The sequence below is a fragment of the Xyrauchen texanus genome, chromosome 43 (assembly GCF_025860055.1).
Source record: "Xyrauchen texanus isolate HMW12.3.18 chromosome 43, RBS_HiC_50CHRs, whole genome shotgun sequence".
In the NCBI taxonomy this organism is placed as follows: Eukaryota; Metazoa; Chordata; class Actinopteri; order Cypriniformes; family Catostomidae; genus Xyrauchen; species Xyrauchen texanus.
In genome coordinates, this window is record NC_068318.1 from 26,443,917 (window position 1) to 26,459,956 (window position 16,040).

General features: G+C 38.2%; 2 protein-coding genes across 2 annotated transcripts; one reads left to right on the top strand and one right to left on the bottom strand.

The window, feature by feature from the left end:
• The first annotated feature begins 1,047 nt into the window (after positions 1-1,047).
• On the top strand, positions 1,048-14,334 carry LOC127635652 (mitochondrial intermediate peptidase-like). Its single transcript, XM_052115837.1, has 19 exons — positions 1,048-1,352; positions 1,674-1,847; positions 1,938-2,026; positions 3,116-3,202; positions 3,417-3,480; positions 3,583-3,765; positions 4,115-4,271; positions 4,372-4,420; positions 4,506-4,566; positions 6,671-6,723; positions 6,821-6,974; positions 7,070-7,147; positions 7,423-7,627; positions 7,859-7,968; positions 9,692-9,766; positions 9,965-10,081; positions 10,169-10,290; positions 13,531-13,604; positions 13,712-14,334. The coding sequence occupies exons 1-19, from the start codon at positions 1,227-1,229 to the stop codon at positions 13,795-13,797; spliced, it is 2,064 nt and encodes a 687-aa protein (XP_051971797.1). The 5' UTR covers positions 1,048-1,226; the 3' UTR covers positions 13,798-14,334.
• A 30-nt stretch (positions 14,335-14,364) lies between these two features.
• LOC127635673 (40S ribosomal protein S25) lies at positions 14,365-15,946 on the bottom strand. The gene is made up of 5 exons (XM_052115861.1): positions 15,876-15,946; positions 15,459-15,551; positions 15,115-15,298; positions 14,506-14,620; positions 14,365-14,421 (listed from the first exon to the last, which is right to left on the bottom strand). Exons 1-4 carry the CDS (start codon positions 15,876-15,878, stop codon positions 14,526-14,528), a joined length of 375 nt encoding a protein of 124 aa, XP_051971821.1. The 5' UTR covers positions 15,879-15,946; the 3' UTR covers positions 14,365-14,421; positions 14,506-14,525.
• Between the last annotated feature and the right edge of the window lie 94 nt (positions 15,947-16,040).

A 16,040-nucleotide genomic window follows, 5' to 3' on the forward strand; every position in this document is an offset into this window, starting at 1 on the left:
CAATCACTCTGTTATGAAAACCAAGAAACATGCCTAATAAGATAAATGTATAAGGTGCCTTTAAAACACTTGGCCACCATATGTGAACAGTAAACCCTTCCATGATACCTAAACGTGACCTTGCCCCCAACCCTCACCTGAACCTCCATTGCCATGCTTTCTTCAAGTCTGACTTTGATGACCTAGATAGAATAAATTTGCCATAAGGGTTCTTGTTTTTATCCAAACACAAGTGAGCTTTAGGCAAGGGAGTGTCTGTGTTTCGTGTTTAGTGTAACATTCCTGCTATTTCCAATGTGTGTTTGTAAAGCTAATGTTCTTGGCTAGATTCCCTTTAGATCAGTTGTCAAGGAGCTGAAAAAAACAAACATCCTAAACTCTCTTATTCTGGGGAAAAATATCACCCCATCTTTAAAAATGATACAAATTCACCAAAATGGAGGAACTTGTCTATCCTAAAGTGATGATGGAAATGTTTGTTGATATTGCCCTAAGCATTCATCAATTGGACACATTCCTGAATGTTGAATTTGGCTGTAATTACCTAATTCTGTTATTTCAATGAAAGTGGCTTAGGACTATTTTTGGCCATGAGGGGATGCAATGGATGATCTGTGTGTTAGACCTCAGATTCACATTTCTTATCAAAATAAATTCCACAGGTGACTGTATAAAGCTGCCATTAGCTCAGAATAACAAGGCTTAATCTCCGTGTGAAACATTTTCATTGATGTATTAGAACAATTGGCAAGCAGGTCTTTTGTCCGCTGCTCAGACTGGATTTATTTACTCTTAGGTTTTACGTCACACAGGCTATGTACAGAATGTCCGCGCAGTTTCGTTAATGTTTGATGTAATAAAAAACAACAACTAATAAACAGTACACTCGCTAAACATAGATCAAATATATATTTTAAATGTATTAATATTAAATTAATTTCTAGATCGTACCTTACTGATTAAACGTTTCATGTTTTCATTGTTGTTTATGGAAAGTGCTGCGGTGAAAGCTAACTGTGCTAAGAAAAGCTAAACCCTCGGCAATGTTTCACATGTGACGTATAATCTACCGCTGATCTCCGCAGCATTACGCTCTGGGAAACTTTTATTAAGATTATAAATGTTTGCATAACACTTCATAAGAGCCAGTCTGGCTGTTTCTCAATTTCCTTTCTCAGGGACTGATGTTGTTGTGTAATGTTGAGTATTGTGTGTAATATTCAGTGATGCGCTGCACGCGGCTGATCTTGCAGCGTTCACTCGCGCTCTGCAGACGCGTCAATACATGGTCTGCTGTTGGAGCTGCGTTTAATGTCCAACACCGACGAGTTGACTATTTGCAGAAAAATGTGGTGAGACTTCTGTCGATCGATCGTCTGTCTGTCTTAAAGTAATAGAAGAGAATAATGGAGCAATTTCTATCCGATCTGACTATCTATATTTTTTTGAATATATATTGATTATTTGCAGAAAAATGTGGTGAGACTTCTGTCTGTCTTTTTTAAAAATGTCTGTTTGTCTGTCTTTCTATCTGCCTGTCTATCTTTCTGTCTGTCTCACAATTCAGTTCTTTTTATGTGCGATATGGCATGACAAATTAACACATTTGCATGGCAAAGTCTTTCCAGTTACCTGCATGCAATGAAGATACTTCTTTCTTCCTTTGTTTTTAGGGTCTGTTTGGAGTACCAGAGCTTAGCAGTCCTGCTGGTTTCCAGGTGGCTCAGCAGAAGTCTCTCAGGGAAGCTGAGTTACTGGTCGAAAGGGCCTGCACACATCCTCCTGGTGCCATCACCGTGGAAACGTTTGACCAGCTATCTGACAGTTTGTGCAAAGTGGCAGACCTGGTAAAAAGTAGTGTTTATAGACATTTTTAAGTGTACACACAAACGTAATTATGTTTTTATGATACATACAAAAGTTGATTTTTGTCACAGGCTGATTTCATCAAAGTAGCTCACCCAGATGCTTCTTTCCGTGCAGCCGCAGAAAGGACCTGCATTGATATTGGAACTGTTGTAGAGAAGTATGTGTCTTATTGTCTTACATTTTTAGTCCACTCAAACATGAACATTCTGTCAGTTGTTCCAAACCTGTATGATATTGTTTCTTCCATGGAACAAAAATGGAGACGTTAGGCAGAATGTTAGGGATAGTTCACCCAAAAATGAAAATTCTCTCATCATTTACTCACTCTCATGCTATCCCATATGTATGACTTTCTTTCTTCTGCTGAACATAAACAAAGATTTTTAGAAGAACATTTCAGCTCTGTCGGCCTATTTAATGCATGTGAATGGTGACCAGAACTTTGAAGCTCCAAAAAGCACATTAAGGTAGTATAAAAGTAATCTGTAAGACTCTAGTGCTTTAATCCATGCCTTCTAAAGCGATATGATAGGTGTGTGTGAGAAAGAGATCAGTATTAAAGTCCTTTTTTACTATAAATTCTCCCTACCCAGTTGGTGGCAATATACACAAAGAATGCAAATCAACAAAAACAGAAGAAGAATGTGGAAGTGAAAGTGGAGATTTATTGTAAAAAGGATTAAAATATTGATATTTTTCTCACCCACACCTACCATATCGCTTCTGAAGATATGGATTTAACCACTGAAGTCTTATGGATTAGTTTTATGCTGCCTTCATGTGCTTTTTAGAGCTTTAAAGTTTTGGTCACCATTCATTTGGACTGAATGGACCTAAAGAGCTGAGATATTCTTCTAATAATCTTAAGAGAGACAGTCATACACATCTGGGATGGCATGATGGTGAGTAAATGATGAGAGAATTTTCATTTGTGGGTGAACTATTCCTTTAAGGACTTCAGTCACCATTGACTTTCATTGTAAAAAAAATGCAAAGAAGTGAAAGGTGACATCTCCCTTTCTCTGCCTAACATCTCTCTTTCTGTTTACTGGAAGAAAGAAAGTCATACAGGTTTTAAATTACATGATATTATGTAAATGATGACAGAATTTAAATTTTGGGGTGAACTGTCCTTTTATAAAGTAGTGTAACATGACATTTTGTTTGTACAGTATAATGACATTTGTGTTTTTTATACGTGTGTGTGTGTGTGTGTGTGTGTGTGTGTGTGTGTGTTTTGTAAAAGGCTCAATACAAATGTTGATTTGTGTCAGAGCTTGAAGAATTTGCTGGAGAATGAAGCTGTTTTACCCGCGCTGGACCCAGACACGAGGCAAGCAGAATTCCCATGTTTGGACCTCTGCACCAATTGCAAAATACATTTTGACAACTAATTGAACCCTCACTAAAATGATTATAAAGTGCATTAATTACACCTCACAAAGCTATAGAGAAGATAAACAGAAGCAGATGTATTCCTAAACCAAACAACAGAATGAATGTGGACTCACCTTAGCTATGTTTATGTGGTTCTGTTGCCTGTTTAGGAGAGTCGCAGAGCTCTTCATGTTTGATTTTGAGATCAGTGGGATACATCTGGATGAATCGAAGGTTTGTAAGAACAGTCCTGGAAGCCTTGTTCTGTTTCTGCACAATACAACCCAAATGTGATTACACTGACTTTTGTATATCTTTCTGTATGATTTATCTCAGAGAAAAAAGGTTGTCGCTCTGAACGTGAAGCTCCTGGATCTCTACCATGAGTTTCTAAGTGGTTCTCAGCTCCCAAATGCCATAGAGAAGCAGGTTCTACCAGAACACATCCGCCACTGTTTCTCCATAGACGGGAACTGCGTTCAGATCGGTGGGCTGCATGCGGACTCTCCGAATGAGCTGGTGCGTGTGAAAGAATGATTCCTTTGTTGCTTGAGCTTAAGGGATAGTTCACCCAAGAATGAAAATTCTGTCATCATTTACTCATCCTCGTTCTAAACCCCTTTCTTGCAACACAAAATTAGATATTAGTCACCATTCACTTTCATTGGATGAAAAAAGATGACATGAGGGTCAGTAAATAATGACAGAATGTTTATTTTTGAGTGTACTAGGCCTGTTCCTTATCCTTGACAAAGTAGTTACGTGACTTTCATGTTTCTTCATAGTGTGACATGCTCTAGTCTGTGTCTGTAAGCTAGCTTATTTTTTGCATGTTTGGTAAGCAGTCATCCTTTCTTCCCTCTGGTAGGTACGGGAAGCTGCATATAAAATCTTTCTGTATCCCAGCAATAGTCTTTTGCTTTGTCTGGATGAGCTTTTGGCCTGTAGACATGAGCTGGCAACATTAGTGGGCTATGAGTCGTTTGCACACAGGGCTTTGAAAGGAACAATGGCTAAAACTCCAGGTAAATAAGTGTAAAATCAAAGCAAAATCCGCTTGACTAAAAACCGCTGCAAATAATGAAGCCGCGGTAACAATTTGCAAACACCGGGTTTGTTTTTCAGAAACTGTGATGAAGTTTTTGAAGCTGCTTACAGAAAAACTTTCTGACAGGTGTGTTGCACACACTTTTACACACTTGATGTTTGAAAATCGTTAATGTGTAATAAACTTTACTCTCTTTTATGTTATAAAACAGAACGTCAAAGGATTTCAAGATGATGAGAGAAATGAAAAAGAAAACACACTCAACAAATCATGTAAAAATGTATTTTTGCTTTGGATTTGTTGTGAGAACACAATAGCTGTGTCCCAAATGCTGCACTATGCACTTACAATATACACTATGTAGTATATTTGTCACAAATTAAATACAAACTTTTTTTTAGTATGTTGAAGCACTCACTGTGTTTCAGCTGTCGGAAGTGACATTTCAAATGTACAAGATGTGTTGCTGCTAGCTTTAGCACCTTAGACAACTCAGTTCAACACTTGTATTTCAAATCATGTCCAAATTCACACAGTGTGGGGTGAATATGACATGCTGATACGGTTAGTTTAGGTCTATTTACCATTAATTACAGTTGTTTTGTCAGTCCAGCATCGGGGCTAGGTAACCCCACCCCTTCCGCTGCACAAGGGAAGCCGCAACTGATGAGCCGATATACCACACAGTTTTTTCGGTTGAAGAAGTCCATCATCCGGGTACTCGTAGTACACTTTTTTTGTTGCATTTCATCCAAAAAGAAAAATGCCTCATGCCATCCCAGATGTGTATGACTTACTTTCTTCTGCAGAACATAAATGAAGGTTATTAGAAGAATATCTCAGCTCTGTTGGTTTATACAATACCTAATAAGTGAATGGTGACCACAACTTTGAAGCTTCAAAAAGCACATAAAGGCCACATAAAAGTAATCCATAAGACTCCAGTGCTTAAATCCACATCTTCAGATGTTATATGATAGATGTGGATGAGTAACAGATCAATATTTAAGTCCTTTTTTACTATAAATCTCCACTTTCACTTTCTTTCATGTTTTGAAAGTGAAAGTGTGTATTTATGGTAAAAAAATGCCTTAAATATTGGTTTGTTTCTCACCCACACCTATCATATAACATCTGAAGATATTAACTTTTTTCTCTTGGGCGAACAGTTGCACCCTCTTTAAACTTTTAAGTTTATACTTAAGCGTGACGTAGTTTTAAAATGAGTTAGTTTAGGGTGATGTCACAGTGTTTAACGTACTGTTCCAGCCACAAGTAAAGCCAATAATGCATGTTTTTCCCTCCGTGGACCACTGATTTTAGCACTGTGTCACTTCATTGCTTTATTAAGCTTGTCACGGCCCCTTCCACTTTTAAAAACTCTAATCTCTCTCTCTACTCATTTGTCGTGGCTGCACAGTCTTTGTGTAGAATTTGTGTTTCAAATCGTGTAAAAAAGTATACTTCTGCACAATCTCTGAGCGATGGGCTTCAAAGATATCCATTTTAATGACAGTAACCAAGGTAACAATTCCTCAACTGGCATGTGTGTTTGTAAATAAAAAATATAATGTCTAAACTACATTCATGATTTGTTTTAACCAGTCATCAATGCTCTTCGACCAACCGAGTTCTCTTGAGTCAAGAATTTCAGAGATGTGAGCGAACAGGAGAAAAATCACCAAACACGGTGGCAGAACATAAATTTCACTGGATTTCGTCATCATTTGTAGGCGAACAAAGCCTGTTCGCCCTTTACATTTACATTTATGCATTTGGCAGACGCTTTTAACCAAAGAAACTTACAGTGCGCTTATTACAGCGACAATTCCCCCAGAGCAACCTGGAGTTAAGTGCCTTGCTCAAGGACACAATGGTGGTGGCCGTGGGGATCGAACCAGCGACCTTCTGATTACCAGTTATGTGCATTTGCCAACTACGCTACCACCACTAGCACCACTCATTATCATATCGCTTCTGAACACGTGGATTAAACCACTGAAGTTATATGGTTTACTTTTATGTCCTTACATGCTTTTTGGAGCTTTTAAGAGCTGGTCTCCATTTACTTGGTTTGTAAGGACATACATAGCTGAGATATATACAAATCTTCATTTGTATTCTGTGCAAGAAAGAGTCATACACATCTGGGATGACATGAGAGTAAATGATGAGAATTTAAATTTTTGAGTGAGCTATCCCTGTAACATACTACTTACACTACAAAATGATGTAGAATAGTGCAGAAGTGTGCTATTTGGGACGCATTGTGTATGAGCTGGGATGCTTTTTTTGCATTACAAATGCAGACAAATTGCTTTTTTTTTTTCACATATTATACATATTTAAAAAAATATGTATTTTATTTTTTTATAGGAAGTAATGCCGTGGGATCATGCATACCTCAGTGGAGCCATACGAACAGAAAAGTCAGAATGAATGCGCATATTGCAATATTAAGCTGCAAATCTTTTAAAAGTTCTTCAGACTATCCTCATATATGCCAATGTACTGATTTTCCTATAGGTTTAATGTAGATCCCAGTGTTTACAGTCCATACTTCTCTCTTGGTGCTTGCATGGAGGGACTCAACCATCTCTTTACGCAGCTTCTTGGCATCTCTTTCCAAGCGGAGGAGCCAATGATGGGTGAGGTGTGGAATGAAGAAGTTCGAAAACTGGTAAACTTTAGAAATGTTATCTCTTCCATCTTCTTTTGCTCAGTTTTTAAGAGTGACCATTTTCAAGGTTGACTGTTATCTTCACCTATGAACAGGCGGTAGTCCATGAAACAGAGGGGCTGTTGGGATACATCTACTGTGATTTATTTCGTAGACCTGATAAACCTCACCAGGTAAAGCTTGCTGCTCAGAGCAATGTGACAAAGCATATGCGCCAACTGCTAGACCATGGCATTGACTCCGTTGGACACATCTTTATTTATTTGACACATTTTAACTCAAAATCTATCCAGTAGATTTAAAAACAGAACATGTGAATCATACATGGACAAGGCTGTTTGTAGACTTTGGAACCGAAAAGCCACATGAGCAACATAGCGACGTTTCAGCTGATTAATCGACCTGATTGTTGTATTGGCTGGTAACATGAACATCTCTCATATTGCAGGACTGTCATTTCACCATTCGTGGTGGGCGGCTCAGGGAAGATGGTGTTTACCAGCTGCCTGTTGTGGTGCTGATGCTGAGTCTACCTCCACCCAACAGCAAAACACCATCTCTGCTCACCCCCTCCATGGTGGAGAACCTCTTCCATGAGATGGGACATGCCATGCACTCTATGTTAGGACGGACACGGTATCAGCATGTCACCGGTCAGAATTCATTTAGCAATATAACTGACATTTGTATAATTGTTTAAACATGTATTTTGTATACAGTAAATCAGATACATGTATGAAATGCATGAATGCGTGGGTGGACTTTTAAAGTATGGATCTCTGAAATATAATGATAATCTTTGTGACAAATGATTCTGTTATATGTGAAAGGACAAATAAGGTGGTGAAACTGTTTGACCACAATTGTTTTTATTTACTATAAAGGAACCAGGTGCTCTACAGATTTTGCGGAAGTCCCATCTGTTCTGATGGAGTATTTTGCCTCAGATTATCGAGTTGTGAGCCAGTTTGCTCGACATTATCAGACTGGAGAGGTGAGTCGCAGGAGTATGTGTATACCTGTTTTACTGTGTATATACAGCTACACATACAGTTGAAGTCAGAAGTTTATGTACACTTAGGTTGATACCACTAAAACAAATTTTTTAACCACTTCACAGATTTAATATGAGCAAACTATAGTTTTGGCAAGTTGTTTAAGACATCTACGTTGTGCATGACTCAATAATTTTCCAACAATTTTTTACAGACAGATTGTTTCACTTTTAATTGACTACACACAATTAGTGGGACAGACGTTTACATACAAGATAACTGTGCCTTTAATCAGCTTGGAAAATTTCAGAAAATTATGTTAAGCCTTTAGACAATTAGCCAATTTGTTTCTTATAGGAGGTGTACTGAATTGGAGATGTACCTATGGATGTATTTTAAGACCTACTTTCAAACTCAGTGTCTCTTTGCTTGACATCATGGGAAAATCAAAAGAAATAAGCAAAGACCTAAGAAAAAAATTGTGGACCTCCATAAGTCTGGTTCATCCTTGGGAGCAATTTCAAAATACCCTAGGTACCACGTTCATCTGTACAAACAATAGTACGCCAGTATAAACACCATGGGACCACACAGCCATCATACCGCTCAGGAAGGAGACTCAATCTGTCTAGAGATTAACGTAGTTTGGTGCGAAAAGTGCAAATCAATCCCAGAACAACAGCAAAGTACCCTGTTAAGATGCTGGAGGAAACAGGTAGACAAGTATCTATATCCACAGAAAAACTAGTAAAATATCGACATAACTTGAAAGGCTGCTCAGCCAGGAAGAAGCCAATGCTACAAAACCACCATAAAAAAGCCAGACTACAGTTTGCTAGTCCACATGGGGACAAAGACCTCTGGTCTGATGAAACCAAAATGTAACTTTTTGGCCATAATGACCATCGTTATGTTTGGAGGACAAAGAGTGAGGCTTGCAAGCCGAAGAACATCATTCCAACCATGAAGCATAGTGGTGGCAGCATCATGTTGTGGGGGTGCTTTGCTTTGCTGAGGGACTGGTGCACTTCTCAAAATAGATGGCATCATGAGGAAGGAAATTTATGTGGATATATTGAAGCAACATCTCAAGAAATCAGCCATAGAGTGAAAGCTAAATTAAAAGCAAATGGGTCTTACAAAAGGACAATGACCCCAAGCACACCTCCAAAGTTGTGGCAAAATAGCTTAAGGACAACAAAGTCAAGTTATTGGAGTGGCCATCACAAAGCCCTGACCTCAATCTGTTAGAAAATGTGTGAGCAGAACTAAAAAAGCATGTGCCAGCAAGGAGGCCTACAAACCTGACTCAGTTACACCAGTTCTGTCTGGAGGAATGGGCCAAAATTCCAGTAACTTATTTTGAGGTGGTTGTGGAAGGCTACCCAAAATGTTTGACCCAAGTTAAACAATTTAAATATAATGCTACCAAATATTAACAATGTGTTTGTAAACTTCTGACCCACTGGGAATGTGATGAAAGAAATAAAAGCTGAAATAAATCATTCTCTTTACTATTCTGACATTTCACATTCTTAAAATAGTGATCCTAACTGACCTAAGATAGGGAATGTTTTCTACGATGAAATGTTCCTAATTGTGAGTTTAAATGTATTTGGCTATGGTGTATGTAAACAACTGTACCTCTAAACTCCTTTAGAGGAACTTTGAAAAGCTGCATGTTGAACTTATGTCTGTTCTCCTGCTAAATGTCCCCTACAGCCCCTCCCAGAGAGACTTGTGTCCCGTTTGTGTGAGTCTAAGAGGGTTTGTAGTGCTGCTGACACTCAATTGCAGGTACTAAAGAAAGAGTTCTGCTCTCAGTTAGAGAATTATTCTGCTTGTATGAATGAAATCTGTGCTTGGAGGAGTAATTGTGCCAGTAAACCTTTGTTGAGATATTCCAGAGCATCTTGCTCTATAAGTGATGACATAATTGACCCTCTATCTGGGTGCCGCTTGGTCTCTGAAGATGGGTAATTCTTCTCTTTGTAGATTTACTATGCAGCTTTGGATCAGGTTTATCATGGCAAACCACAATATAGAACAACCACTGCCATCCTCAGAGAAATGCAGGAGAAATTTTACGGGTTACCATACGTTCCTGACACTGTGAGTAGATATGGGTTTAGGTTTTTCAAGATTTTATGCAAGTTTTAATGGACGATGGTGAAATGAAAGGCCTTTTTGATATTGTAGGCTTGGCAGCTGAGATTCAGTCACTTGGTTGGCTATGGTGCTAAGTATTATTCCTACCTCATGTCCAGGGCTGTGGCCTCCATGGTGTGGAGGCAGTGCTTTCTAAAGGACCCCTTCAGCAGGTCAGTGGGGGATAAAAAGTGTGTAGTTTGTACTATTGAGGACATCTTTCTCTCGTGTACTCTCACTTAGCACTTTGTTTGGAACACTATGGTCCTAATAAAGTGCCCAACGTGGTCTTCTGCTGTTGTAGCCCATCCACCTCAAGGTTCGACATGTTGTGCAGAGTGGTTATTGGAGTTACCGTAGCCTTTCTGTCAGCTCCAACCAGTCTAGCCATTCTTTGACCTCATCCATTGACCTATTTCATCAACAAGGCATTTCTCTCTGCAGAATTGCTGCTCACTGGATGTTTTTTGTTTTGGGCACCATTCTGGATAAAATGTTTGTGCATGAAAATCCCAGCTTAGCAGTTACAGAAATACTCAAACCAACAATCATGCCACAGTCGAAATAGCCAATATAAAATGTTTTCCCCATTCTGATGGTTAATGTGAACATTAACTGAAGCTCCTGACTAGGGATGGTTTCACGGTATACCATGCTTTGAAAATTGACGGTTATTGTACATTTGCTTATATACGGTATTGAGAAAAAATTGCAACCATATGGAGAATCTCACATGCGCTTGCGCATCTCCTTTATTTCTTGTCTGCCTGTCAGACTCGTCAACTTGCGACACACGCATGCACGCGCAGCGGAGAAAACGTCTGAGAGAAGCGAGGCGAGGGGGTCTGACATGAGTGTGTGTGTGAGTTAAAGCAGTGTTTCTCAACTGGTCTATTCGGACTGGGTCAGTAATGCCATGGTTCTCCCATTGAGGATATTTCGGCGGCCGCCCAAGTGATAGACTATTTAGGACTGCCGAGGCAGATTTAATGATAATCTCGCAAACAGCTAAAGCAGACATGGGCAACATACGGCCCGCGTGCTGGATCAGGCCCTCCACATGGTTTCATGTGGCCCGCGGCTCATTTATCGTAAAATCGTTTTTATTTTTCATTGGATATTTCAGTTAACTTGCATTGGGACCTAACGCATCTCCACAAACATTTAACATGCAGATAAGAGATGAAACACACCCAGTTTGAGATTTATACTTGCACAAATTGGAAATATTCCTCCTAATGTTATACTTATTTTGTGCAATCTGGCAACCATGCACGTCTCACTTTCCCCTTTGAACAAATTTAGCGATCTGTAGTGCAATATTCTCCTCAAGGAAGAGTGTTATACGGCTACTCTGTGTCCATTCTTGAGGCTGCTTGTGATGTTTGCTGCTACTAATTTAGCAGGTAATCACTTCTCAGTGATTAAATAAATAAAAGTAGATCTCGGCATCATTGACACACAGAGGGCGATCAAAAGCATGCCAGAGACAAATATGTAAATGTATTTTTTATTTGTGCAATATAGAAACATTGAAGTCCCTTCGCACCTGTATGTTAATCTAACTTGCAGTAATCATTTATCATATTCATGCAGTTGTGTTATTCAGTTGAGTGTTGAAACCATCGAGGAGACCTGCATCATGACACTTTTAGCATGTAAACTGGTAATGTTTTAAAAAAAAAAAAATATATATATATATATATATATATATATATATATATATATATATATATATATATTATTAAAACTGAATAATAAATGAACAGGGAAGTAGAGATGGCAAAATAAATGTATAATCTCTGCCTTTATTCAGTTTATTTATTGCCTGATAGAAAAGTATCTATCTTTGTAGAGCAATATAATACTTTAAGCAATTGCAGAATAGTCTCACTAGTCACAGATACATTTCAGAAAATTGAGTACACGACTATTTCTTGGCTTAAAAGATACAAAAACCAAATCAATGCAGAACATTGTATCTCAAAAGTAATACAATGTGGCCCCCCCATGCACTACTTAAAGCCCGATGTGGCCCCTTTACCAATATAGTTAAAAATATTCATAATTACGCACATCACCTTTACAAATTTGTTTCAGGATTTTGCATGAGTAAAAGTAACTGTTATATTTTGACTAAATGTTTCAGTTTCATATGAAATAATCTAAAGCTAGAATTTATTAGACCTCATTTTATATCAACAGTGGCAGATGTAGTTAAAGTTTCAAGATGTTTCAGCTAGTATTTATTTTTCATAAATACATTAATTTATTATTAATATTATTAAAGACTGGCACAGTGACCATGGTAATGAAGAGCCTTTCCTTCTTTGTAATATATGTATAAATATGTAATATTAGGTAACACATGGGATAATAATGGTCTCATATAAGTAAATATGTTTTTAAAAGGGGGAGAGACAACTTCCTGTAGATTTTGTTGTTGACATCAACAACAAAAATAATGACATTTGATGCATGTCCTTGTACTGGAAATCCATGAACAAAACTATGCAACATAAAAGGAAATGCAACACAGGATACATTAAATACAAGTTATGTTTAATCTATGACAGGTCGACACTTGATTTCCAATGTTTCCTGAAGCAAAACCAGTTGATAAGCACCGAGTTAAATGTACAGACAGGAGCAGTCTGGCCTCGCTGTCGTGCACCTACAGTATATGTTAATTATTAATAATCATAGGACATTACTTCAAAAGCTCACACAGCTGATGTTATTTTTCATTTAGTAGTTTAACATGCTATGATAACATGTAAACTAACAAGCTTTAGTTATATAACATGTTATAGTTACATTATATTTCTATCATGTTTATTATAATTCTGTTTCAAAAGGGAGACATGTTTTTTTAGTACATATGTACCAAGAGTGGCCGCACATCATTCTTAAAAGTGTAACACATACTTCTATAAAATAAATGGTTTCAAATAATGTATTTGCTCAAAAAATAAAATAACCCTTCTGTTTTCACTAATAATATTAATTGTGTAATACCGTGATATTTTCTGAGACAGTTATCATACTGAAAATCTCATACCATTGCAACCCTACTCCTGACCCATATCTGCAGGATTTTATACATTGCACTGCTGCCAAATGATTGGCTGATTTGATAATCACATGAATATGTAGCTGTACAGGTCTTCCTAATAAATTGCTCAGTGAGTGCACTAGTTGCACAAATCATCATTAAAAACTTTTTTTTTTTTGTCAAATATTTTCAAACTCTCTATTTATACAATTTTATTTAACAGTAGCTTCATGTTAATCTTTAGACTTTTAAAACGTGTAACGTATATGGTTACCTCAGCATTATGGGCTGTGTAATACTATGGACCAGTAAAGTCTAATAAAAGGGCCCAAGACATTAATATGAGTTTCTGCTGCAGAGTGATGGGAGAGCGTTACCGTAGAGAGATGCTTGCTCATGGAGGTGGTAAAGAGCCTATGCTAATGGTTCAAGGTAAATAAATCCCCATTTGTCAGTCTTTGTGAAATGCCATTTTAAATCACTTCAAACTGTAACATTATCACCTTGTCTTCAAACTGAAACTCATTTATTTTTTCCAGGAATGTTACAGAAGGCTCCTACCATTGAAGACTTTGTTGATGCACTAGTATTTGACCTTGATGCAGATTTCAAATCCTCCATTTAGCAGACCGTTAATAATTGTAATGTCTCCACCATCCTAATTTCTTCATAAACTGGGTGTTACCTCACCGTTTCCCCTTGTTCTGTGTTGCCGTTAAGCCTTATTATAATGTGAAATGATAACTTGCAAGACTTGTCTCTTTCTGCTTACGATTAGCTGTATTTCATATACAATACTTGTAACTAAACACTAACGCTACCTGAATATCGATGATGGTAATTCTCATTATGATTTAAAGAGTAATCAACCATTCCCTCTAATTTGAATATTTAGCAAAACTGTTTGGATTCAGATGTTGCTAAAAGAAATAGCTAATTCCTTGAAATCCCAGTGACGTTCTGCTGTATTTAATGTGCGATAGCTGTGTAGCGATAGCTAGTTTAACATTCCTGTAGCTACGCAAATGCTGCTGGATTAAAACTCAGATAACATGATTCATAAACTGAAAATGACTGGCATTCACTTTACCATAAGAATTACCTGATAGGAAACAAACCTGATCACAAAAGTGCATTCACAGATCTGCTCACTTGAAATGTAAGGTACATAAAGAAATGCACAAACACAAGATACTTTTATTTGTTTATTTACCTATACAAAAGACCATTACTCAAGCCAGGGTGCAATCTGAAAGACAAATTAAAATCATATTAGATGGAGACAGCTAGACGCAATAGAGATATGTCATCACATTCAATAATATACACGCACTTATGTTGATAATCACCACGTTATGCCTCTTTCTCTGGAGCTGCCTCATCTGTGCCCTTGGTGTTTCTGGTGTAGATGATCTGAGCTCTGTGCTTGGACACCAGCTTGATCAGCCCTGATAACACAAAAACACCTTTAATTCCTAACTAGGCATTACACACCACTCAAAACATGAGCTGCAATTGTGAGGAGTCTTGATTCCCATACGTGGCATTGGGTAGTCAAATCTAAACACCACTGTACTTTTTTTTTTGCACATAACATCTACCTCCTGATGCCGCTTGCACTGTTATGGCCACCGGCCATATACATATTTACACCTCATTCTGTCCAATGTACCTTCAGTTTATGCTTCATTTACACCTTGTACTGTATTATAGACATTTGCATTGAGCTGGTCTGCTTCTCTACAGAACTTTGCACTCAAAAAACCCATATTGTATATACTTACACATACACATATTGCTATTTGCACTTCTGGTTAGACGCTAACTGCATTTCATTGGCTGTATACTTGTATATTGCACAATGACAATAAAGTAGAATATAATCTAAACATGGAAATTAATTATAATAATCATATTTTTAGTCACAACATCTGATCATCACCTTTGCCAAGCAGCTCCTGAAGGGCAGCCCTGGCCAGCGAGCCCCTAATCTTCAGCCTCTCAGATACCACAGCGGGTGTGATAAGCTTGTAGTTGGGAACTTCTTTGTACAGTTTGTCATAAGTGGCCTTATCGAAGAGGACGAGGTTGTTGAGCTTGTCCCTCACCTTTCCTTTGGACCACTTCTGCTCAGAACCAAGGAAGGCCAAAGTTAAATCCCAACATAGGCTATTTACATGCAACTGCACTATAACACTGTATGAATCAGGGCTCAAAACACGGCCAACAGGCATTTCAATGCCATTTAAATATTTTTGCAAATGTCAGCAAATTTGATTATTTTACCTTCTTCTTCGCCTTGCCTCCGGATTTGTTGACGGGATCCTTGTCCTTTTTGGACTTGCCCGTATCCTTCTTCTGCTTGCTATCCTTGGGCGGCTACAGAGTCAAAGCGAACACATTTTAGACAACACGCATTAAACACATCTTTTTATTATTAATTTTAATAAGCACAAATAAAAAACGCGTGCCAGTGCGGGGTACGTGTACTCGGGCCTCGCGCACAACGTGCGTACAGAACGGCGACTCTTCAATTCACATACAATAATCACACAAAAACATTGAAATGACCAACTTCAGATACATTTTGTTATTGTTTATGCTTTAAAGCACAGGGCATAGATGTTTTAATGCGGCTACAACGCGTGAAGAGCGGGTAAAAAGTTATATTTTCTAATGTGATGGAGTCGCTCGAGCACTCACCATGCTGAGGCGTTGCGAGCAGCGGAAGAGAAAGAAAGAGGCGCACGCGCACGTCCGCTTTGTCCCCGTGCGCTTCGACGTGAGAAGCGCGTGCGGTCGTGGTGTACTGCAGCTTGTGGCCGCTCCCTGCAGGACAGGAGCGAGTTTGCGCAACTTTATAAAGCG